At 41.3% G+C, this 26,565-nt stretch overlaps 1 protein-coding gene across 1 annotated transcript in view; it reads left to right on the forward strand.

Moving 5' to 3' along the window:
• The window catches only part of LOC140199135 (uncharacterized), a 162,969-nt gene that overhangs the window by 43,129 nt on the left and 93,275 nt on the right, over positions 1-26,565 (forward strand). Inside the window, exons 3-6 of the mRNA XM_072260713.1 lie at positions 1,590-1,837; positions 14,249-14,335; positions 16,724-16,798; positions 22,602-22,703. Of these exons, the coding sequence (XP_072116814.1) occupies positions 1,590-1,837; positions 14,249-14,335; positions 16,724-16,798; positions 22,602-22,703 (512 nt within the window). The remainder of the gene's footprint in view (positions 1-1,589; positions 1,838-14,248; positions 14,336-16,723; positions 16,799-22,601; positions 22,704-26,565) is intronic.

The following is a 26,565-nucleotide window of genomic DNA, read 5'->3' on the forward strand; positions in this document are numbered from 1 at the left end:
CTGAAAGGACAGTATTTGAATAACTTATGGGGGGCAGGTAGAATGTGCAGGTTTCAGAGTCACTAGATTGTTCTTGCATTGATCCCGTATGAACTAGATGAGTCGAAAGGCATCCTTCCTTTCTGTAACAGTTCTTTATATGATGGAATGTGTATTTGACAGCATAGCCTTTGTGTTTGAGGAATGGAAGGTGTGGGATCTTGCAAGAATCAATCATCCTTGTTTAAAGGTTTTGATGATTGCAGAATGTCACCGCTATGGCTAAGAGTGTGGATAGGTGGGGCTTGCTTGCCGGAAAATTGGTGTTTTGTAGAACAGCGGTCCCCAACCACTGGGCCGCAAAGCATATGCTACCGGGCTGCGAGGAAACGATATGAGTCAGCTGCACTTTTCCTCATTCTCTGTCATGCACTGTTGAACTTGAACATAGGGTTGCCAACTGTCCCGTATTTGCTGGGACATCCTGATATATTGGGCTAAATTGATTTGTCCCATACAGGACCGCCCTTGTCCTGTATTTCCCCCGCTAAGGTAGAGTGTTCCTATGAAACCTTTCGTGTCGAAATGGCGTAAAGCGAAGAAGCAATTACTATTATATGGGAAAAATTTTTAAGCGTCCTCAGACCCAAAAAATAACCTACCAAATCATACCAAATAACACATAAAACCTAAAATAACACTAACATATAATAAAAGCAGGAATGATATGATAAATACACAGCCTATATAAAATAGAAATAATGTAGTACAGTGTAGTTGGGAAGATTAAGCCAAAACCGATTTGTGGGAAAAAATCCGCACGTGCGTGCGTGCGCACGTCAGGCATGTGCACACAAGTGCCCGCGCAAGGCTTCATGGTCATGGTAGTCTTTCTAGGGGTAAACACAAGTGTCCCATATTTGACTGCTACTTTTGTCCCTTATTTGAGACTGAAAAAATTGGCAACCCTAACTGTAAAAGACATGTTGAGGTGAATTTAACCTTACTTGAACACCAACCCCCACCTCCCCCCCCCCTGCCCCCGGTCGGCTGGTCCGCAAGAATATTGTCAATATTAAACTGGTCCGCGGTGCAATAAGGGTTGGGGACCCTTGTTGTAGAAGGAATGCAATGGTCTGGGCATCGTAGAATAACCATGAGCTATTCCGATGATTGCAGGAGAGTATTGGTGCTGATGGCTCTTTCATATCCTTTCAAACTGTAATGAGAACAGCACCAGCTGGTAGCTGTCAAGCCTACTTTGAGACCACTTCATTAAAGAAGAATGGGATTTAAACAAATGGTTTTCTAAGTGGCAAGGAAGCATTTGAAACATTGTACCTTCTCCTCCTTTACATCTGTAATTGCTGTAAGGTTGCAATGTTTATCTCTGTGGTTGTTTTCTCCAATGAGGGAGCAATAAACAGTGCATGTTTATTAAAGGATGATATCTAAGATTCCATATTTTTGAAAGGAATTTCTGTACTTAGAATTTCTTACAAATGCATGTCCATTCTTTTTATGGGTGTATGATACATGAATGAAACCAAAGAGTGTAGTTTTAATGAAAAAGGGAAATCTTTATATTATAACAAGGATTCTTATTGCAGTGAAAAATACCAGAAATAATAACCCTGGGGAGTGCAGCGCTGCAAGAGTCGATCTATCTAATGTGGAACCTGAAAGCAATAGTCACCAGGAGCAACCCCTAACTGGGAATAGGCGTGCTCAACTCATTACTCAACCATGTGGGCTCCGATCAGGCAAAAGGAAGACCTTTGCTCCCTCTCGTACCCAGATGGACAAACCAGCCAACTACAATGAAGTAAGAACAAAGAAGAAGAGACTGCACAGTATGGTAAGCCATCAAACAGAATTATATGAGTTAATTTTAATATATTTTGATCTGTGCTAATCTTTATAAAAGTTACTTTTATGCCTGCTTTGGAAGTCACTCCTTGCATCTTTTAATGCATTATGCATCCTGAATGCTAGTTAACCTGCTAAAGTGCGATTGATGCTGTAGAGCATGTGATTTCTCGTGGGTGGTTTCCTCACTCAATTCAACAGCTTTCATTCAAGATTAGTATTACAAGATTGTGACCTTTTGAGCTCACTCTGCAGTTTCTTGGATGTCACAAGTTGTTGATGTTATCAGGTCCAGGTAATTTTGTTATATTTTGCAGGACTGAAGCACGCAGCATAAATCGACATTACTTAAATAATGTGCAACTTCATTTGCATTTTCGGTAGAAAATGCTGAGAAAGAGTGAGATCAGAGCTGACAGCTTTTCTGAGCTATGTTTGGTATGGCAGTATTGGTGGAGTGAGTCTTGGTAGTAAGTGTAGCCAATCTGATATCTTGACATTATAGGAAGGATATTGGGGTTTATGGAAAGAGTTCAGATGATGTTTACTGGTATGCTTCCTGGATTAGAGGGCATGAGCTGTAAGGGGTTAGACTTGCTTTATCTGGAGCAGTGGAGACTGAGACGGGATCTGACGGAAGTTTATAAAATTATGAGAGACATAAGAGCAGATGGCCAGAATCTTTTTCCCAGGCTCAATATGCCCAGTATTCGAAAGCATGCATTTAAGATGGAAAACGGAAATTTCAAAGGAGATGTTAGGGCAAGTGCTTTTCCAACGATTACATTGCAGGATACCGGTAATGTACTGCCAGGTTAGTGGTGGAGGCAGATACAAAAGAGGCAGTTAAGAGGCTCTTGTACATGCAGAGGATCAGGACGTGGGATATGGACCATGTGTGGACAAAGGATTAGCTATCTTGAGTTCAATTAGTAGAGCATGACAGTATGACTGAAGGGCCTGTTCCTGTGCTGTAAAGTTTTATGATATTATGCATCTGCTGATAGCCCAAGGTGTCCAGGTGTAATATTAGAAGCATCTGACTTGGACAAATGTCCTTCCCAGTGCTGGTAGGTGAAATGCGGGTAAATCTCAGCTCAACTTGCTCATGAATATTAAGTCAACTATTATCCTGGTGAACTTCCAACATTACTGGAGCAGAAATTCAATTATAGGGAGCACTAATGCAGAATTTATTTTGTTTGGTGCAACTTAACTATTTAACAATTGCTTTCCACATTTTGAAGTTGATTTGTCTTCATATAATGCATTTTCTTCATACTTTGCACCTATTCCCCTGTGGAATCTTTTATCCATTTCACAGGAAGGTTCACAAACTTGTTGTTGGTTTTGGCCTTGGATTTCCCCTCTGTATCTGTGGCAAAGTGATTGGCCTCCATTCCTAATACCTTCATTAGGACGGTCAAATTCCCAGCATTTGGCCCATATATCTTCTAAATTCTTGTTATGCATGTAAATGTACAGATGCTTAATAACTGTTTGTAATATACCTGCCTCAACCACTTCCTCTGCAGATTGTTCCGTATATGTACCACTTCTGAAAAAGATGTTACCTCTTGGATTTTTATTAAACCTTTCACCTCTAATCTTCAAATTATGTCCTCCAGTTTTCCACAACCCTGCAAAAAAAGACCATTCACTTCATCTATGTGCCCATGATTTGTATATCTGGGATCACCCATCAGTCTCCCATGCTCCTAGAAGTAAAGGCCCTGCCTGTCTAACCATCCCCTATATCTCTCAAGTCCTACTAACGTCACTTTAATTTGTGGATGTGATTTTTCTTTGGAAATCTAAGTTATGGTTTTTCCCCTTTGAGAATTAAAGATTTATTTCTCTTTCCAAGGATCACAGAACTTGGCTGGTTGTCTGGTTCAGTGTTTGTAATTGTAGATGACAGTTTTTTTGACATTCTTGAAGTCTTTATTTTTTACTGAACTTTATTAGAGGCTATGGCTGATTTTAAAATTACGTGCCAGAAGCAGATGGTGTTTCACTTGGATCAGTTCTTTGTGGATCTGTTCGGTAGATTTCTGTATCTTATCAGATTTTACACTCTTCCGGCTCTTATGGAGATGGTAATTTTTACTAGAGCTTTTTATTTCTAACACTAACTGGCCACAAAGTACATTACACTACAATAAGAGGGAGATAAAGGCTACCTTAGCCAGAGACTTGCATAAATAATCTTGAAGTAATAACCTGGATTATTCAATTATTGCTTAATAAACTGTTTGTTTGATGGCATTTTGTTATTGTGTGTTTGTAATCTTTAAATTTTGGCTGATCTGAATGATGACTTTGGTTTTCTTGATGGCATTTTATTATTGTGTGTTTGTAATCTTAATATTTTGGCTGACCTGAATGATGACTTTGGTTTTCAGAATTCAGTGGGCATTTCTGTTTACTGGAGCAAACGATTGGAGATATAAGAGATATCCAGCTACTGATGAGTTGATGAGTTCATGTAGCTGGCCAAAAGAAAATTAGTTTAAACATTTTCAAACATGAATCTAATCAGGACCAAGTTGTGTTGGCATTTTCTTGCATTGTAAAAAGGGAAGAAGTTCTGAATGTCTGGAAATGGTCCTGTCATTCTGCCATAAGTGCAGATGTTGATTCAGCCTCTTTAGTGGAAGAACCTGCTGTGCCACTACGCAAGAAGCAGCAAAGTTCATCCTGGCACCCAGACCTGCATTTGTCCAACCGCCATGTCACTTTAAGATAAAGCAAGTTTTCTCCAGCCATCATATGTTTGTGGGGTTTTGGCATGCACAGAACTTTGTTTATGAAACACTTTGGGATGATTTTCTTTTCTCACTCCTTTCAATGTGTGACTTGTCATCAGCCAACCTACTGTGATGTTTGGAGATCTGCCGTGGGTCTTCTATCAAGTTGAACTGGTCATCACGTGTGTATTCTACTCCATATGGTGCTGATTGAAAATGAGCAGAAAAAATTTATGGGTACCCATGCCCACTTAAACTGTCAGTATTATTATATTTTAGAAAAATGTGCCAGATAGTCCTGATGAAGGGTCTCAGTCCAAAACGTCGACTGTACTCATTTCAATAGATGCTGCCTGGCCTGCTGAGTTCCTCCAGCATTTTGTGTGTGTTGCCCAGATCTTCTTTTTACATTCTTTCCCACTCTCCCAAAGCCTGCAATGCATTGGGCCACTTAGCTCAATATAATAGACATAGGGCAATGATAAAGTACTTGCTTAAAAACAACTTTTCCTTTGATACGGTACTGCTGGATTCCTCCTATTTTCCAGGTTGCTTAGTAGCAAGAAACATGACTGGCAAGGAATTTCCGTCCATCTGTTTCCATTCCTCTAAGATTGGGAGTGGATGAGGTGTTATATTTAGGAATGCAGAAACGTGCTGTCCCTCCTTGCATCTTAAAGGCAGATTTTAAGAAAGTTTTTGGAGATGGAGAAGAAGAAGAATTTGGAGGAATTTGGAAAATAACTGTTGTGGTGAAGGGACTTCTATTTGGAGCATTCCTACGAGTGTGCTTTTTCTCTTGACGGCAATTTGTTCTAGCACTTTTAATTTATATATATTAAACTCTTTATGTCTTGGTACATGTGATACTTTTTTGAAATTGCTTTCTCGCTGTCTTCCTATCTATCTCCATCTGATGCAATGAAATTGTACCCTGGTTTAGTGATTGCTGTTTATTCTAAGCCTCAAGTAGGACTCCCTCCTCTGAGCAATGTCATGGGAGATCAATGTGAATTAGATGGTGCTAACTCTGTCATAATAATTAATTGTCAAAACTTGGGTAGAAAGTGCAGAGTTCAGGAGTTGAGATGTTATGTTGAAGTTCTGTAAGACATTGGTGAGCCCAAATTTGGAGTATTGTGTGCATTTCTAGTCACTTGTATACAGGAAAGACATCAATAACATTGAAAGAGTATAGAGAAAATTTACAAGGTTGTTGGTGGGACTTGAGGACCTGAGGTACAGGGAAAAATTGAACAGGTTAGGACTTCATTCCCCGGAGCGTAGGTCAATGAGGAGAGATTTGCTAGTGGTGTACAAAATTATGAGAGGTGTAGATAGGGCAAATGCAAGCAAGCTTTTTCCACCGAGGTTGAGTGAGACTAAAACTAGAGGTAACACACCCAAAAAAATGCTGGTGGAACGCAACATCTCTAGGAAGAGGTACAGTTGACATTTTGGGCCGGGACCCTTCGCCAGGACTAACTGAAAGAAGCGATAGTAAGAGATTTGAAAGTAGGAGGGGGAGGGGGAGGGGGAGATCTGAAGTGATAGGAGAAGACAGGAGGGGAGGGGTGGATCTAAGAGCTGGAAAGTTGATTGGCAAAAGGGATACCAGACTGGAGAAGGGAGAGGATCATGGGACAGGAAGCCTGGGGAGAGAGGGAAGGGGGGAGGGAAGCCTGGAGGGTGGAGAGCAGGCAAGGAGTTATAATGAGAGGGTCAGAGGGAGAAAAAAGAGAGAGAGGAAAAAAAAAGGAAATAAAAAATATATTAAATAAGGGATGGGATGTGAAGGGGAGGAGGGGCATTCACGGAAGTTAGAGAAGTCAATATTCATGCCATCAGGTTGGAGGCTACCCACACGGAATATAAGGTGTTGTTCCTCCAACCTGAGTGTGGCTTCATCTTGACAGAGGAGGCCGTGGATAGACATATCAGAATGGGAATGGGACATGGAATTAAAATGTGTGGCCACTGGGAGATCTTGCTTTCTCTAGCGGACAGAGTGTAGGTGTTCAGCAAAACGGTCTCCCAGCCTGCGTCGGGTCTCGCCAATATATAGAAGGCTGCACCGGGAGCACCGGACACAGTATATCACCCCAGCCGACTCACAGGTGAAAGTGTCGCCTCACCTGGAAGGACTGTCTGGGGCCCTGAATGGTGGTGAGGGAGGAAGTGTAAGGGCATGTGTAGCACTTGTTCCGCTTACAAGGATTAGTGCCAAGAGGGAGAACGGTGGGAAGGGATGGGGGGGATGAATGCACAAGGAAGTCGCATAGGGAGCAATCCCTGCGGAAAGCAGGGGTGGGGGGGAAAGACGTGCTTAGTGGTGGGATCCCGTTGGAGGTGGCGGAAGCTACGGAGAATTATATGTTGAACCTGGAGGCTGGTGGGGTGGTAGGTAAGGACAAGGGGAACCCTATTCCTAGTGGGGTGGCAGGAGGATGGGGTGAGAGCAGATGTGCGTGAGATGGGAGAGATGCGTTTGAGAGCAGAGTTGATGGTGGAGGAAGGGAAGCCCCTTTCTTTAAAAAAAGGAAGTCATTTCCTTTGTCCTGGAATGAAAAGCCTCATCCTGAGAGCAGATGCGGCGGAGATGGAGGAATTGCGAGAAGGGGATGGCATCTTTGCAAGAGACAGTGTGGGAAGAGGAATAGTCCAGGTAGCTGTGAGAGTCCATAGGCTTATAGTAGACACCAGTAGATAAGCTGTCTCTAGAGACGGAGACAGAAAGATCTAGAAAGGGGAGGGAGGTGTCGGAAATGGACCAGGTAAACTTGGGGGCAGGGTGAAAGTTGGAGGCAAAGTTAATGAAGTTAACAAGCTCAGCATGCATGCAGGAAGTAGTGCCAATGCAGTCGTCGATGTAGTGAAGGAAAAGAGGGGGACAGATACCAGTGTAGGATTGGAACATGGATTGTTCCACAAAGCCAACGAAAAAGCAGACATAGCTGGGACCCGTACGGGTGCCCATGGCTACACCTTTAATTTGGAGGAAGTGGGAGGAGCCAAAGGAGAAATTGTTAAGAGTAAGAACTAATTCCACTAGAAGGAGGAAAGTGGTGGTAGAGGGAAACTGGTTAGGTCTGGAATCCAAAAAGAAGTGGAGAGCTTTGTGATCTTCCTGGTGGGAGATGGAGGTATATAGGGACTGAACATCCATGATGAAAATAAAGCAGTGGGGGCCAGGGAACTTAAAATCATTGAAAAGATTCAGAGCATGAGAAGTGTCGCGAACATAGGTGGGAAGGGATTGAACAAGGGGGGATGAAACAGTGTCGAGGTATGCAGAAATAAGTTTGGTGGAGCAGGAGCAAGCTGAGATAATGGGTCTACCTAGGCAGGCAGGTTTGTGGATCTTGGGTAGGAGGTAAAAATGGGAAGTGCAGGGTGTGGGAACTATAAGATTGGTAGCAGTAGATGGGAGATCCCATAGAACCTACAGCACAGAAACAGGCCTTTTGGCCCTTCTTGGCTGTGCCGAACCATTTTCTGCCTAGTTCCACTGACCTGCACACGGACCATATCCCTCCATACACCTCCCATCCATGTATCTGTCCAATTTATTTTTAAATGTTAATAAAGAACCCGCATTTACCACCTCATCTGGCAGCTCATTCCATACTCCCACCACTCTTTGTGTGAAGAAGCCCCCCCTAATGTTCCCTTTAAACTTTTCCCCCCTCACCCTTAACCCATGTCCTCTGGTTTTTTTCTCCCCTTGCCTCAGTGGAAAAAGCCTGCTTGCATTCACTCTATCTATACCCACCATAATTTTATATACCTCTATCAAATCTCCCCTCATTCTTCTATGCTCCAGGGAATAAAGTCCTAACCTATTCAACCTTTCTCTGTAACTGAGTTTCTCAAGTCCCGGCAACATCCTTGTAAACCTTCTCTGCACTCTTTCAACCTTATTTATATCCTTCCTGTAATTTGGTGACCAAAACTGAACACAATACTCCAGATTCGGCCTCACCAATGCCTTATACAACCTCATCATAACATTCCAGCTCTTATACTCAATACTTTGATTAATAAAGGCCAATGTACCAAAAGCTCTCTTTACGACCCTATCTACTTGTGACACCACTTTTAGGGAATTTTGTATCTGTATTCCCAGATCCCTCTGTTCTACTGCACTCCTCAGTGCCTTACCATTAACCCTGTATGTTCTACCTTGGTTTGTCCTTCCAATGTGCTATACCTCACACTTGTCTGTATTAAACTCCATCTGCCATTCTTCTGCCCATTTTTCCAGCTGGTCCAAGTCCCTCTGCAGGCTCTGAAAACCTTCCTCACTGTCTACTACACCTCCAATCTTTGTATCATCAGCAAATTTGCTGATCCAATTTACCACATTTTCATCCAGATCATTGATATAGGTGACAAATAACAATGGACCCAGCACTGATCCCTGTGGCACACCACTAGTCACAGGCCTCCACTCAGAGAAGCAATTCTCTACCGCCACTCTTTGGCTTCTTCCATTGAGCCAATGTCTAATCCAATTTACCACCTCTCCATGTATACCTAGCGACTGAATTTTCCTAACTAACCTCCCATGCGGGACCTTGTCAAAGGCCTTACTGAAATCCATGTAGACAATATCCGCTGCCTTCCCTTCATCCAATTTCCTGGTAACCTCCTCGAAAAACTCCAATAGATTGGTCAAACATGACCTACCACGCACAAAGCCATGTTGACTCTCCCTAATAAATCCCTGTCTATCCAAATGCTTGTAGATTCTGTCTCTTAGTACTCCCTCCAATAACTTACCTACTACCGACGTTAAACTCACCGGCCTATAATTTCCCGGATTACTTTTCGATCCTTTTTTAAACAACGGAACAACGTGAGCCACTCTCCAATCCTCCGGCACCTCACCCGTAGACAGCGACATTTTAAATATTTCTGCCAGGGCCCCCGCAATTTCAACACTAGTCTCCTTCAAGGTCTGAGGGAACACTCTGTCAGGTCCCGGGAATTTATCCACTTTAATTTTCCTCAAGACAGCAAGCACCTCCTCCTTTTCAATCTGTCCAGTTTCCATGATCTCACTACTTGATTCCCTCAATTCCATAGACTTCATGCCAGTTTCCTTAGTAAATACAGACGCAAAAAAACCTATTTAAGATCTCCCCCATTTCCTTTGGTTCTGCACATAGCTCACCACTCTGATCTTCAAGAGGACCAATTTTATCCCTTACAATCCGTTTGCTCTTAATATACCTGTAAAAGCTCTTTGGATTATCCTTCACTTTGACTGCCAAGGCAACCTCTTGTCTTCTTTTAGCCCTCCTGATTACTTTCTTAAGTATTTTCTTGCACTTCTTATACTCCTCAAGCACCTGATTTTACATTTTATACAACTCCCTCTTCTTCTTTATCAGAGTTGCAATATCCCTTGAGAACCAAGGTTCCTTATTCCTATTCAATTTGCCTTTAATCCTGAACATACAAACTCTGCACTCTCAAAATTTCCCTTTTGAAGGCTTCCCACCTACCAATCACATCTTTGCCAGAGAACAACCTGTCCCAATCCACACTTCTTAGATTCTTTCTCATTTCTTCAAATTTGACCTTCTTCCAGTTCAGAACCTCAACCCTGGGACCAGATCTATCCTTGTCCATGATCAAATTGAAACTAATGGTGTTATGATCACTGGAACCAAAGTGCTCCCTTACACAGACTTCCATCACTTGTCCTAACTCGTTTCCTAACAGGAGATCCAATATTGCATCCCCTCTAGTTGGTCCCTCTATATATTGATTTAGAAAACTTTCCTGAACACATTTTACAAACTCTAAACCATCTAGACCCCTAACAGTATGGGAGTCCCAATCAATGTACGGAAAATTAAAATCCCCTACCACCACAACTTTATGTTTCCTGCAGTTGCCTGCTATCCCTCTGCAGATTTGCTCTTCCAAGTCTCGTTGACTATTGGGTGGTCTGTAATATAATCCCACTAATGTGGCCATACCTTTCCTGTTTCTCAGCTCCACCCATAAGGACTCAGTAGACAAGCCCTCTAATCTGTCCTGCCTGAGCACTGCTGTAATATTTTCCCTAACAGGCAATGCTACTTCCCCACCTTTCATTCCTCTGCCTCGATCACATCTGAAACATTGGAACCCTGGAATATTAAGCTGCCAGTCCTGCCCCTCCTGTAGCTAAGTTTCACTAATTGCTATAACGTCATAATTCCATGTGTCAATCCACGTCCTCAACTCATCCGCCTTCCCCGCAATACTCCTAGCATTGAAATATATACACCTCAGAAGATTTTTACCACCACTCACAACCTTTCTATCAGTGGATTTGCTTGAACTTTTAACATCATTTATTTTCACCCCAGCCGCACTGTCAGCTCTGGCACTCTGATTCCCATCCCCCTGCAAATCTAGTTTAAAGCCTCCCCAATAGCACTAACAAACCTCCCTGAAAGGATATTGGTCCCCCTGTAGTTCAAGTGTAACCCGTCTCTCTTGTACAGGTCCCACCTGCCCCAGAAGAGGTCCCAATGATCCTGAAATCTGAAACCCTGCCCCCTACACCAGTTCCTCAGCCACTTGTTCATCCTCCAGAGCATCCTATTGGTACCCTCACTGGCACCTAGCACAGGTAGCAATCCTGAGATTACCACCCTTGAGGTCCTGCTTTTCAACTTCCTACCAAGCTCTCTATACTCACTCTCCAGGACCTCCTCACTCTTCCTTGCTATGTCATTGGTACCAATGTGCACCACAACATCTGGCTGGTCACCCTCCCACTTCAGAATGTCATGCAATCGATCAGAGACATCCTTGACCCTGGCACCTGGGAGGTAACAAACCATCCTGGATTCTCTGTCACGACCACAGAACCTCCTATCTGCACCTCTAACTATCGAATCCCCTATCACTACCACTCTCCTCTTTTTCCACCTTCCCTTCTACACTGCAGAGCCAGACTCAGTGCCAGAGATCTGGCTACTGCAGCTTGTCCCAGGTAAGTCATCCCCCCCAACAGTATCCAATGCAGTATACTTGTTGAGGGGAGTGGCCACAGGAGAACCCTGCTCTGCCTGCCCTTTCCTCTTCCCTCGCCTGACAGTGACCCAATTTCCTGTGCTCTTATTTCCTGTGCTCTGCCCCTGTCCCCTGAGCTAATAAAGTTGGTGATGGTGTGGGAGACAATGGCCTGGTGCTCCTTAGTGGGGTCATGATCAAGGGGTAAATAAGAGGAGGTATCTGCGAGTTGACACTGTGCCTCGGCAAGGTAGAGGTCAGTATGCCAGACTACAACAGCACCCCGCCTTATCAGCGGACTTTATAGTAAGGTTAGGATTAGTGCGGAGGGAGTGGAGAGCAGACCATTCGGAAGGAGTGAGGTTGGAATGGGAACAAGGTGTGGTGAAGTTGAGACAGTTGATGTCCCGTCAGCAGTTAGCAATAAAGAGATCCAGAGCAGACAGAAGACCAGAGTGGGGTGTCCATGAAGAGGAGGAGGGTTGAAGATGGGAGAAGGGGTCATTGGCAGGGGTGGGAGAGTCCTTGCTGAAGAAGTAGGCTCGAGGTTAAGGGTGGAAGTTGAAATATTTAAGGGAACCTGAAGGGGGAACTACTTCACTCATAAGAGAGGTGCGGGTGTGGAACGAGTTGCCAGTGGAAGTGTTGTATGCAGGTTTGATAGCAACATTTAAGAGAAATTTGGGTAAGTATATGGATGGGAGGGATATGGAGGGCTGTGGTGTAGGTGAATGGGATTATGCAGAATAACATTTAGGCACAGACTAGATTAGCTGAAGGGTCTAATTCTGTGCTGTAACATTCTATGACTTTATTTGTCGTTTTTGTTACATAACTAAATGTTGCATTGCATAATTTTGTGTGTAGTTTGTGAAAATGGAGATTTCATAACATAATATGTTTACTGACTAGAATTAAAATGTGCCAATACTGCACATCCATTACAAGCTCTGGGGTTATTCTTGATTGGTATTCAATGCTTTAAATATAATATGGCAGTATTTTTTCCAGAGTTGTATTTAACTAAGATTGAGAAATTGTCAGTTGGTGACAGTTTTGCAAGCCTTGCTGAAATAACAAACACAAGAGCTTTTGCAGATATTGAAAATCTTGAGCAATACATGCAAAGTGAAGGGGGAGTCAGGAAGCATTTATAGAGGAGAATAAATCATTGAAATTTTGGGCCAAAACCCTTCATCAAGACTGGAAAGGAAGGTAGGGGCAGAAGCCAAAACAAGAAGATGGAGGAAGGGGAAGGAGTATAAACTATTAGGTGATAGGTGAAACCAGGTGAGTGGGTAGTGGGTGGATGGGAAAAGGGGGTTGTCGTAAGAGGCTGGAAAGCGATAGGTGGAAGAGGTAAAGAGCTGAAGAAGAAGTAATCTGATTGGAGAGGACCATGTGGACCATGGAAGAAAGGGAAGGAGCTGGGGCACTAAAGGGAGGTGATGGCAGGTGAGAAGAAGAGGTGAGAGGAGAACCAGAAAGGGGAATGGATAAAGAGAGAAGAGGGAGGGTGGAGATATTACTGGAAGTTAGAGAAATCGATGTCCATACCATCAGGCTGGAGGCTAACCAGATGAAATATGAGGAGTTACTCCTCCAATCTGAGTGTACCCTCAATGTGACAATAGAGGAGGCCATGGACCAACATGTCAGAATGGAAGTAGCATTGAAATGAGTGGCCACTGGGAAACCCTGCCTTTTGTGGTGGAAATAGAAAAGGTGCTCAACAAAGTAGCCCCTTCATGAACTGGGTAATCCCTTCCTTTCCAGTGCTGCCGAAGGATCTCAGCCCAAAACGTCTTCTGTTTATTCCCCTCCATAGGGGACTGCCTGACTTGCTCAGTTCCTCCAGCACTTTGTGTGTTTGCTGAAATAACAGTTTTCCACTGTTGCCCTAAAATCTGAAGCGATCATTACTCTCAGGCTGCAGAGAAGAGATTATGAACCAACTGTTTCAGTCCTTGAAAGCAGTAATTATTGTCCAAAATCCTTCAATGTGTCCATACAGTAACAGGACTGTGATACAATGATTGGAATGTGAAATGGTATGAAATTGATCAAATCTCGCCTTTTACTTGGTTCTTGGTCTTGATCTTGGGCATGTGACACCCATCCTTCACCTCCAATGATGGACAAGAAAATCTGACCAGAGAGGTCATAGAGATGCTTGCAAGTGGTATTACAATAAGTACACTGTGATGGATAATTCCCCACTCCATCCCTTTGATTACTGATCTTTGGTTCATGCATCTCAAAATGACTGCTGTGCTGGAAGAGTTCTTAATGGCAAAAATTAAATAATCAATGTCACCGAGCCTCCTGAATGGGGGGAAAAAAATTAGCAGCTTGTATTTTGTCATATAATTTAGCTCTTTTTGACATGTAATTGGTTGGTGCATTGAAATTCTGTTAAGCAGTACACTTTGAGCAACTTTACAAGAACAATCAGTACGCATTACTGATTGTGTAGCAATTGTTACTTGACAGGTCATGCAGGTAATAATTAGGCTTTCAGAATCATTACAGTTCCACCTTCAGAAATTACAGTGTTAAGTAACACAGCCTCCTAATACCTAATTCAGTGCTTGAAGAATTTCGATATGTTACTTATATTTGTGTTTATCCAGGTGAGGTCACCTGCATTAAGGAGACTATCAGATGATGAAGATTATGAAGAGTATTATGATGAGGAATCTGATGCAATGCCAGATAATGTAAGTAGGAATCTGTATAATAATTTTTATTACCATGCTTTTAGTTGCTTCTCCCAAACCACCTTCCATGCCTCAATATCTGTTCTTAAAATGATCTTACTTGTAATCTTTTACTTAAAGTATTGAATGGCTTGGAATATCTTCTGCATTAGAGATGCTGAGACATTAAAAATGTAATCTATGTGACCAACTACAGATAGGTAGTGAATGTTAACCTTGTAAGTGGATCTCACCTTTCATGAAAGTGTAAATTGCTCTCATAAAGTTAAAGGGACAGTTGAAGGTACGAGAGATGTAAATTATGAGAGGTGTAGGTAGGCTAACTGCAAGCAAGGCATCTCCACCAAGGCTGAAAGTAAGATTTCATAGAAATATATGATGGTCCTTCATCTTGCTTTTTTTGTGCTACACAAACTACTAATCCTTTGATATGATGCACAGGAAGCGTATAGGCAATAAGTGACAGTAATGTGCAGCCCACAACATTGGTCTTAACAAAACATAAGACATAAGGGTGTGCACCTGAAATCGATTTTTGCTTACTTACACAATGCAAAATATGGTTTGCTTCCTCATAAAGTAATGTAATTCAGGTGTGGCCTTTCAGGTGGTCCCTGAAGGGGTTGCTGTGGACTATCTTATATATACTTCTAAAACTCTCATGCTCTGTTTGTCTGTTTGTGACCTCCAGTTAGTGCAAACGGTGCATTATAGCGGCACTTTTTTTTGGCTAAATCAAATTAAAATGCGCAAACTTACAGAATGCAGGCAAAGTTCAGGGTTATATATTCGTATAAAATCGCTCATTCGCCAAAATCAACAGGCTCCCTTTTAACCCGAGAGCCGATCCACCATCACGGAAATCGGGACGCGACAGCCTGACATGTGCATGGCCAGCCTCAGCAGCGATACCTACCGGAGCAAAAGGGCAGGGCAGCTCTATTTCAAGGGGTCACATTCTACTAATCACCATCAGCATGTGCAGGATTGGAACAGATCTAACTGCCACCCATCACTTTTATACTTTATACTTTATTGTCGCCAAACAATTGATACTAGAGCGTACAATCATCACAGCGATATTTGATTCTGTGCTTCGTGCTCCCTGGAGTACAAATCGATAGTAAATATTAAAAATTTAAATTATAAATCATAAATAGAAAATAGAAAAGGGAAAGTAAGGTAGTGCAAAAAAAAAACCGAGAGATAAGAGATAATTAAATTTTATTGTAATGACGTACTTCGAGACACCCATAAAACCCTTTGCTGCAGTCAAAGGACAGCGGTGACTATATCACGTCCATTTAGGAGAGCGTCAACCACATCATCAAGAATAATCAGCATCCTTTAGTGTTACTGCTTCATATCTTCTATCCAGCATTAGGGTAAAAAAAAAAATGGCCAGCCTAATTATGCCGCGTGGAAAGGGAAGGGGGACATTATGGTCAAGAGATGACACCAAACGTTGTCGGGAAGCAGCAAGGTGAGGGAAAGGACAAGAATCAGATGAGGCCAGGGCTGCATGACTCCAGAATCAAAGAGTCAGGACAAAAAAAGATGAGAGAAGAAGAGACAGAGGAGGAGAGGCATGCACGTCTCCAGGATCAGAGACAAACAACAAACAGCAGAAGAGATGAAGAGACGGGGGATGAAAGGGCTGCACGTCTCCAGAATGACAATGAGAGGCACAAGGGTGGCAGATAAACCAGAAATGATGCCATCAAAAGTGTCCTTCATTAAATGAGGAGCAGCTATATTTGCTTTGCTACGCATCATTCTTCTTTAATAAACTGAGGTTTTCTACTTCAGTTTCCAAAGCAAAGCGATACCAATAGCATTCAGGAAAATTGAATGTTCATTCTGGTCACATCAGACTGCACTACCCTCTCTCAAAGGGTGCCCCAACAGGTCACCCTGTTGTCTCGTAATCATTAAACCCCAGTCCATAACTTGATCATCATTGCCACTTCCCTAAACCTTGATATCATTTGCTCCCTCCAGATCTTCATGCTCCACTCTGTTTTTGTCCTCTACCCACTTCCTGGTCTCTCCCACCATCCACCTTCCCTTCACCCATGTTGTCCAAGATACTTTCAGGTGTGAGTTCCTCTTGACATAGGACTGGAGCTTCCTTAAAAGATGCATGTGGCACTATACAAGCCCAAATTCTTACTCTTTGAATGGGAAACTGTACTCCAAGAGAGAGCTCAGGTAACTTTGAGAACTAGCACTTGATTCTCCTTAGAAGGAGGTGCACTTGGCTCTTCAAAGCTAGAATTTCTGCTGTAGGGGTTTTATGTTTAGAACATGGTGTTTCATCAATTTAAATGTATACAGAAAAAAATGAGATAAGCAAAATACTAATACAGTTTTTCTTTAATTAATCAGGCCAGTGACTTGTCAGATAGCTCTGAAAATGTAGGTCAGCAGACCTCATTGATGGAAGTTATCAACTATTGTCAGGTAAGACAGAGGCGTAAAGGGCCTCAACTCTCTCAACTTTGTTAGTAGCCCTGAGCTGGATGTTTTAAATATTTAAAAGTTAATGTTTTGTTTCCCTGTATGTCCTGCGCATGATGAACACTTGACCAAGTGCATTCTTAAAGCAGTTGCCTTCTACAATGTGTACCTACTACGGTACATCCTTACTCTTCAACTTACTGAACTTTCACTGCAGCACAAAAGGGGCAGAGTGCTTGTGGGACACTTCAAACCCAGTGTCAATGATGAGAGACTAGGGTTTGTCTTTATAAAATATATTTTCTTCACTTCAACTCTGTGTTTGCGTGTGAGAGCTAGCTAGATTCAATTTGTTCTTGGCTGATTTAGTTAATTTATATCCCACGAAGTACATATAAACACATTTCCCCTTTTTGGAATTCGATATTTTATTTTCAAAATAGTTGCACTTTGCATGACAAGACATTTGTTCAGTGCAGTTTACATAACAAAACAAAAGTTTGGATAATACAGTGGCTGAATATTGACTTCTGGTTTGCCCATACACCACTGTAATTTACATTCATGTTGGAATTTTAGGATGCTAATAATGGAGGAGAAACGTGGTCTGCCAATAAGCCAGCTGTGTACATTATTAAAGAGCAATGCAAAGTTTGTAGAATCAGAATTTGCAGTTGAGTTATTTATGCAGACTTATTAATCTTTGCTGATGTTTACATATAACTGTTTTCCCTTTCTGTATCTCATCTTTTGCTAATGTAGAACGTTCCAATTACTTCCGTTCCTGTTGGAATCGTTTAGATTCCCTTGCAGCCTCTCTGCTTCTGTAGGACTATTTCCATCCTGGCTGCCTGGCAGTAATGTGGCCAAATGTCCTTGTACCTGGCATACATTCAAATCTGTGGATGAAGGTGATCCTCTGGCCAAATTACTGCCTATTTGGTAAATTTGGAGAAGAAATGAGCTGCCTTCCTCTCATAGTTGCTTACTTAATTTTTGGTTTTGTTGTTGGCATATTTTATCCAATCATCTACGGTGGTGTATGAAAAGAGGATGCTGTCTAAGTTGCATGCCATCTTGGTCAATGTCTCCCATCCACTACATAAGGTACTGGGTGGGCACAGGAGTACATTCAGCCAGAGACTCATTCCACCGAGATGCAGCACAGCATGTCATAGGAAGTCATTCCTGCCTGTGGCCATCAAACTTTACAACTCCTGCCTTGGAGTGTCAGACACCCTGAGCCAATAGGTTGGTCCTGGACTTATTTCATAATTTACTGGCATAATTTACATATTACTATTTAACTATTTATGTTTCTATTACTATTTATTATTTATGGTGCAACTGTAACGAAAACCAATTTCCCCTGGGATCAATAAAGTATGACTATGACTATTCCTCAGTCATTTTATATATGTATCACACATTCTCCTATTTACTTTCTTTGTCTCATTATTTTGTTTGAGATCAGCCTGCCCATTCCTTTATCTCTTGCCTCTGATGGAGATCAGAGCCAACCTTCAGGCTGAAGCTCATTAGTAATTACAGAAGTGATTCATTTTACTTGGGTATGATCAGGGACAGGGTTACCCAGTGGAATATTGGATGAGATGTTTATCATTTTTCTCATGTATTCTAAGCTCTTGAAATGGAGTTAAAGGTATCTTCAAATTCCTATGCAAGCTGACTCAGTTGGAGAAATTCTCTCACCTCTTCTCTCTCTCCCCCCCCCCCCCCACTCTCTCCCACTCTCTCCCACTCCCTTGCAGCCAATAGAATAAAACTCAGCCAGGTGGTGAACATCAGTAGGACCTTGAGGTTGGTTAACAGTTAGATAACAACATAAGAAATAGGGCAGGAGTAGGCCATCTGTCCCATTGATCCTGCTCTGCCATTCAGTAAGCTCATTGCTGATCTGGCCAAGGACTCAGCCTCACCTACCTCCTTTTTCCCATAACCCTTAATTCCCTACTGTGCACAAATCTATCTAACCGTGTCTTAAATATTTTTTGATGAGGTAGGCGTCTACTCCTTCTCTGGATAGAGAATTCCTCAGATTCACTACTCTCAGGGGAAAAATAGTTTCTCCTCATCTCTATCCTAAATACATTTCCCTAAATCTTGATCCCCTAGTTCTTGTCTCACTTACCAGTGGAAACAACTTTCCTACCTCTGTCTTATCTATCCATTTCATAAATTTTATTTGTTACTATAAGATCCCCTCTCATTCTTCTGAATTCCAGCTGCATCACTGTCTGGTATGGGAATTACAAGGCATCTGATCACAAATCCCAACAGAAGATTGTGAGGACTGCTGAGAGGGTCATCGGGGTCTCTCTTCCATCCATCAGAGATATTTATCAGGAACACCTTAGCATTGTCAATGATCTGTCCAACAATCTCTTTGATCCCCTACTTTGCATCCCAGTGTACTGAAAGAAATGGTGGATGTTATAATTTACCAAAATTCTCTGGACTCTAGGCAGGTCCCAGCAGAACGGAAGAAGGTGAATGTCACGCCACTGTTCAAAAAAGGATGTAGGCAAAAGGCAGATAACTATAGGTCAGTTAGTTTAACATTTGTAGTTGGGAAAATGCTTGTAGCTATCATTAAAGAAGAAATAGGCATCTGGAAAGAAATAGATCCATCAGGCAGATGCAGTATGGATTCAGCAAAGACAGGTCCTGTTTGACAAACTTACTGGAGTTCTTTGAGGATATAACAAGCAAGGGGAACAGATGGACAATATTTACTTGGATTTCCAGAAAGCATTTGATAAGGTGCCACATTAAAGACTTAACCATAAGATAAGGATGCATAGAGTTGGGGGTGACATATTAGCATGGATAGAGGACTGGTTAACCAATAGAAAGCAGAGAGTTGGAATACATAGGTATTTCTCTGTTTGGCAGTCAGTGGTAAGCAGCGTGCCACAGGGGTCGGTGCTGGGCCTGCAAATGTTCACAATATACATTAACGATCTGGAAGAGGGGATGGAGTGTAGTGTATCTAAGTTTGTTGATGACACTAAATTGAGTGGACAAGCATATTGTGCAGGGGATATGGAGAATCTGCAGAGAGATATAGATGGGTTAAGTGAGTGGGCAAGGGTCTGGCAGATGGAGTACAATATTGGTAAATGTGAGGTCATCCACTTTAGAAGGAAAAATGAAAGAGCAGATTATTATTTGAATGGTAAAAAATTGCAGCATGCTGCTGTGCAGAGCGACTTGAATCACAAAAGGTTGGTTTGCAGGTGCAGCAGGCTATCAAGGCAAATGGAATGTTGGCCTTCATTGCTGGAGGAATTGAATTTAAGAGCAAGGAGGTTATGCTGCAACTGTACAGGGAACTGGTGAGTCCACATCTGGGTACGGTGTGTAGTTCTGGTCTCCTTACTGGCTTTGGAGGCAGTGCAGAGGGGGTTCACCAGGATGATTCCAGAGATGTGGGGGTTAGATTATGAGGAGAGATTGAGTCGCCCGGGACTGTACTCGCTGGAATTCAAAAGAATGAGAGGAGATCTTATAGCCACATGTAAAATTATGAAAGGGATAGATAGGTAGAGGCAAGAAAGTTATTTCCACTGGTAGGTGAGACTAGAACTAGGGAACATGGCCTCAAGATTCAGGGGAGTACATTTAGGACGGAGATGAGGAGGAACTGCTTTTCCCAAAGAGTAGTGAATCTGTAGAGTTCTCTGCCCAATGAAGCTGTAGAGGCTACCTCAGTAAAAATGTTTAAGACAAGGTTGGATAAATTTTTGCATGGTAGGGAATTAAGGGTTATGTGGAAAAGGCAGGTAGGTAGAGATGAGTCCATAGTCTGATCAGCCATGATCTTATTGAATGTTGAAGCAGGCTCGACGGGCCAGATGACCTACTCCTGCTCCTTTCTCTTATGTTTTTATGTTGTTATCAGGCAGGAGGTATCATAGTATTAGGACAGGAACTGTTAGGATGGGAAACAGCTTCTTCCCCCAGGCCGTAAGACTATTGAACTCCTTGCTACTACCCAGGTCTCATCATTTGTGAAGCACCAACAGCATTATACTGTTTACTTTTTAACTTGTGTCATAAATGGCACCTTATTATTTGTTAATTTACTTGTAGTAATATTACTTCATGTATTATTTGTGTGACTTCTATGTACTTTGTTGTGCACCTTGGTTTGGAGGAACATTGCGGCATACACGTGTACGGTTGAATGTCAATGAACTGAACTGGAATTGAACTTGTTTTACTATATGATCCTTTGAATTATATCGTACAAACAATATAACTTGTGTAATTGATATAGAGCTTATTCATCCAATCTTCAGAAAATCTTATCAGAAATATTTAATAATATAACTCAACAAAAATGTATTCACTTAGTTCTGCTCCTCTCCCATTTTGCAAAATTTCCCTCTACAATACTTTGAAATTATTATTAAACTTATTTTCATCATTCTTTCATGGGGTCTATTTCAAAGGTTAACAATAAATTTGGCAGAAGAATAGGAACATTCAGATACTTGTAATGTTGATCTATTTTTCTCTCGAAGCTCAGGCAAGCTCTTTCAGAAAATGGTTCTCCATAGCTGATAATAGTAATGCATCATTCTTAGAGTAGTTGAAAGAAATCTCTTGTAAATAAACCCCAATAATTGCCTCTAACTATTTTCTATACAGATTATCACTGTAGTTACAGTTTAAGGATAAAATGTTAAAAGTCATTGGTGAAATAATAGAGATGCCAAAATTATAAACGCAAACAACAGGAATTCTGCAGATGCTGGAAATTCAAGCAACACACATCAAAGTTGCTGGTGAACGCAGCAGGCCAGGCAGCATCTCTAGGAAGAGGTGCAGTCGACGTTTCAGGCCGAGACCCTTCGTCAGGACAGAAGGGTCTCGGCCTGAAACGTCAACTGCACCTCTTCCTAGAGATGCTGCCTGGCCTGCTGCGTTCACCAGCAACTTTGATGTGTGATGCCAAAATTATGTTTGCATTGGCTATCTAGTTGTTCTAGGAAAATGTCTTAGATTGTTTATACTCAGTTAGTATTTTGTTGATTCTTTGGCAAGTCCTGCAATACTGGTGGCTCTATTTTCCTAACATCTGTTCTATAGAAAACTTAACTATTCCCACGATACCTTTTAAACTTGCAGGCAATATTGGAAAATTTATTATGTAACTGGGCAATTTTTTACAGATTAAAAAAAAGAAGATTGTTTGGAGTATTAACTGGAATAAGATCCAAAGTTCTGGAAAATCTGCCAGTGCAGCACCGCTAAAGTTTTGATTTGCAGAGTTAACAAAGTCTTATAAAATTTATTTAACATCCTATTCTGTCTTGTAACTGCGTGCTTCACTTACAGTAATTTGATGATCAAGTGAAAAAACTAGTTCACTACCACCTATTTTCTGCCATCCATTGTCATACCTTCCATTGTCATAACATAGACCATGATTAGGGGCGATTCTATAATCGTTCATAACTTAATTTCCAATCTCTTCTCACAGCCAACTGAAAACTTGGAAAATCCAATTCTAAATGGGAGCTGAAGCCAGCATACAAAAATATAATCTTGGTTCATTTGCTTCATTCTTGCATAGAGTCCTTGGTGGGTTGGTCACAGGTGGGTGGGTGGTGGAATCCTATGTTTAGTTAAACAACTAGATTTGGAAATGACTCTTCTTAACATTTTGCAACCAAGCAGCAAGGTGTGAAAATCAGAACCAAGAAATGACTAAATAAAAATTTCTTTCTTCTTAATTATGATTGTCAATTTGCAAATATTTTTTATATTTACACAGGTTATTTATTCTGCTATCCGAAGACTGGACAGAAAAGTGGAAGTGATTCAAAGAAAAGTATCTAATCTGCGTCAAGGAAGAACAAGATACTTAACTAAACAAGTGAGTAACTTTTATGAAAAGTATCAGGGTCCAGCTGAAAGTTTTAAAACTGGATGCAACTTAGTGTTTACTCCATTCAACTGATGTTAATGTATTTGCTGAAAATGTGACCAGGCAGTTAAGATCCTAATCTTTGAGCTAATCTCAGTTTGTTGCCTCTACAAATGCACCTGCTCCACCTCCTCCTATTTCTTTATTTTCTTGGTTCCTTCTTGATAACTTGAAACAAATCCCCACCACCTGCTTCTCCAGAGAGTGGCCTCATCTTTTGTTAATGTGGTCATACTTGCCAGTGTATGAATCAGGTGTACAAAGTGCTTGGCTGCAGATTGTCGTTGGAAATGTAGGCTTCCTTTCAGGAGTATTGCATTGTTTGCTTGTGAGAAGGGATGTTGGAACTGCCCACTTTGTCCCACTACCTGACAGAGAACAGCAATCCTGCCAGCCCCATCTTGCAAACCTAAGACATCTTCCCCAATGTTTAAGCATCTCATCTTCATCATTATTTAAAATCCTCATTCCCACCAGCAACATAATTTTATGCCAATGACATCAATGTTTTCTTCTATTAGTCTAAGCGCTGAGCAATTCTTATCATCATTGATTTCAACTTCCATTACAATTATCCTATCCTTCTCCCCTCTGAAGTCCTTCTCCTTCCTTCTGCATGTAACCCACCTCCATCTGTATACATGACCTTGATTCTGCCATTCCACGTAGATTCTATAATCCCGTCATGTCAGTCATAAATATGACCAACTCTAATCATTTCGCTGTGCATCTTTCTTTACTTCTATTCCTTTACATGTAATGAGTACTTTCATCTTCTTCAGTAAATAATGGTATAAAGCTGTTGAATATTTATATCAACAAAGCTGGTAGAATTAATGGATGGGGCAAAAATGTTCCAGAGCAGATATTGCCTGCTCCAGATAGCCTGAGTCCCAGATTGTTAAAAGAGGTGGAGGTGGCAAAAGAGATTAATGTTTTGTAGATATGAAGATGAGGCTAGAAAATTAGAAGGTGGAACATGTAACGTTCTTGTTTTTTTTAAATAACTGTAGTTTAGTATCAATAGTGGATAATGTTTTTGAACCAACAATCAGGGAACATAAATCAACATGCACATTGAAAGGGGTTAAATTAATTAAGAAAAATGAGCATAATTTCTTAAAAGCAGATTATATTTGACTAACCTAATTGAATTATTTGAAGTAACAGAGAAAAGGGATTATAAAAATGAAATGGATATTGCCTGTAGCTGAAGTTACTGAAATAAGAGGGTGGTTGTTGGTTTGGATAAAGAAAAGCTCAATGGTAAAAGCAAAGTGTCATTGGAAAATCTATGGTTTATAGACTGGGGGATGAAGACAATAGTGCTCACAAGTAACAGTGTTAAGACCACTTTTCTTTCATTGAGAATGGAGTCCTCAGCTCCATTCTTTAAATCAGGGGTTCACAACCTTTTTTATGCCATGGACCAATATCATTTAACAGTCAGCAGACCACAGGTTGGGATTCCTTCCTCTAAATACCTTCTTATCTAGCCAGTCATAGCTAGAGAATTATCCACACTGGCTTCGTAGCATATTCCCATGCTGTTATCTCCAGAGTCCTTCAGTCACCTACTCTTTGGATTCTCCTATTTCTCATCCACAAACTGCTCTTCGTATCAGTTCCATTCATGCCTAACTCTTGGTTTTCAATGAAGAGCAGTCTTTGCCTTAAGAAGGACAGTTTCTTGGAGGATATCCTATGCCAAGACTTCAAGCAATGTTTTACTAATGTAAAGATTTGTCTTTGAATTGCTACTTCCACTTCTTCAACTTGCAAATAAAAATGACCTGCTCTTCAATTGGTTAAAATTTAAATGAGCTGACCTCTAATTATTGCAGACAGAAAGGATGAATAAGTGAAAATACACTGATTCAGTGTTTTGGTAAAGGTGTCCAGAGGTAGCACAAATCTGAAATACAAGGTACACACTCACTCCAGTTTTATAACTCACGTCATTGCTAACAAAATGCACTTGTGGTGTGCTGTTACAAAAAAAAACAATACTGCTTAGTCCTGGATTTAATTTGGCCCTAGAGTAAACAAAGTTTTTTGGTATTTACTGAACAAAATTAATTCTTACACAGAAAGGAGTGCATTTTGTGCAGTTAAGATCTCTGTTTCAGATATACAGAAACACCAACAGGTGTGTATTGATTTTATGCTCCAATCCAGTCATCACAGCAATTTTGACTGTATTTCCTCCCACCCTGCCTCCTGTAAGGGCTCCATTTCATTTTCTCAGTTAACCTGTCTCCTTTGTATTTGCTCCAGTGACAAGAACTTTTCTCATGGATACCACTGAAGTTTTATTTCTTCCTGAACTATTAACAGAGCCCTTAACCACATCTCAATTATCTCCACACATCTGTCCTCACTCTGTCCAGGAAGAAAGGGGGAAAGAGCAGGGATATCCTGATCCTCAACAGTCACCACATTTAACAGGTCATTCTTGGTAGTTTCCAACAGTTCCAGTAGAATTTCACCATCAAGCATCCGTTCCCCTTCCCTCTCCCATTTTAGCAGTTCAAAGCAAGCATTCCCTTCACAGCTCCCTGATTCAATCTTCCATCCCCACTTCTTCTCTTGCAACTATCTGGGGTCCCGCCAAAACCTTCCAGGTTTTAATCCACTTGAACTTCTTCCAATCTAGCATGGTGCTTTTGGTGTTCACAGTGTGATCTCCTCAAGAGAAACCAAATGCATTCAGTACACAGAGGCAATCCCGTCATATTCTTTCCCCATCTCACTCTTGCTCTGAACTATCTTCTGTGGCCTCCTGCACAATTAAAATTTTAAACAAGACCCAATATAAGCTTGAGAAACATCACCACATCTAGTTGATTGTAGTCTTCTGGACTCCATTGAATTCACCTGGCTATTTCTGCTGGAAACTATCCATCTGTAAACTAGGCTGAGTTTTTTCTCTTTCCATTAGAACAGCCTTACCTGCTGAGTGTGTCCCATAGCCCTTCACTTTGCAATACACAATACAGGCGAGTATAATCAGCCTCCAACTACTCCATTTATCCATATTTTCCCGGTCTCGTTGTATCTCATATTCCTTTATCTTGTCCATTACTCCTGCCACCTTCTCTACAAATTAATTATTTTAAATCTGGTATTTTAACAAAGGGCCTTTGACCTCTTTCCACTTATACTGCCTGATCTGCTAAGTTGACGGAAACCTAACTTTATCCGATTTTATTGTCCTGATCTTCTACTTCTTTCTGCAAAATGTGCATATTTAGCTTTTCCTAAATGTTTGGATATTCTGCTTTAACTAACATCCAAGTAAATATCCTTCTTAATTCCTCGATATATTTTTCGGCCTTTATAGGGAATTGTAAAATATTCAGCCCCCAACCCTTTGTTCACAAAAATGAGTATTACAACCAGGGATTTTGATAAATTTAACAGAGTATTTTTTTGTTATCACATGTTCCTTTTTTCCCCAACATTAGAACCCAAAAAAAGAGAAAAAAGTAAAGCATGAAAATCTAAAAATTCAAAAACTGAGATGTCAGTTCAAAAGTATTCATCCCCCTTTACTCAGTGCTTTGTTGAACCACCTCCCGCAGCTATTACAGCCAGTAGTCTTTTTGGATAAGTCTCTACTAGCTTTGCACAATGTAATGGAGCAAGTTTTTCCCCATTCCTCCTTGCAAACTTGCTCAAACTGTGCTAGTTTGGTTGGGGAGTGGCACTGGACAGCAAACCTGAGGTCTTGCCAGAGACAATTTGATTGGGTTAAGGTTAAGACTCTGACTGGGCCACTCAAGGACATCAATTTTTTCCATTTGAAGCC

This window comes from Mobula birostris, chromosome 6 (genome assembly GCF_030028105.1).
Source record: "Mobula birostris isolate sMobBir1 chromosome 6, sMobBir1.hap1, whole genome shotgun sequence".
Taxonomy (NCBI): domain Eukaryota; kingdom Metazoa; phylum Chordata; class Chondrichthyes; order Myliobatiformes; family Myliobatidae; genus Mobula; species Mobula birostris.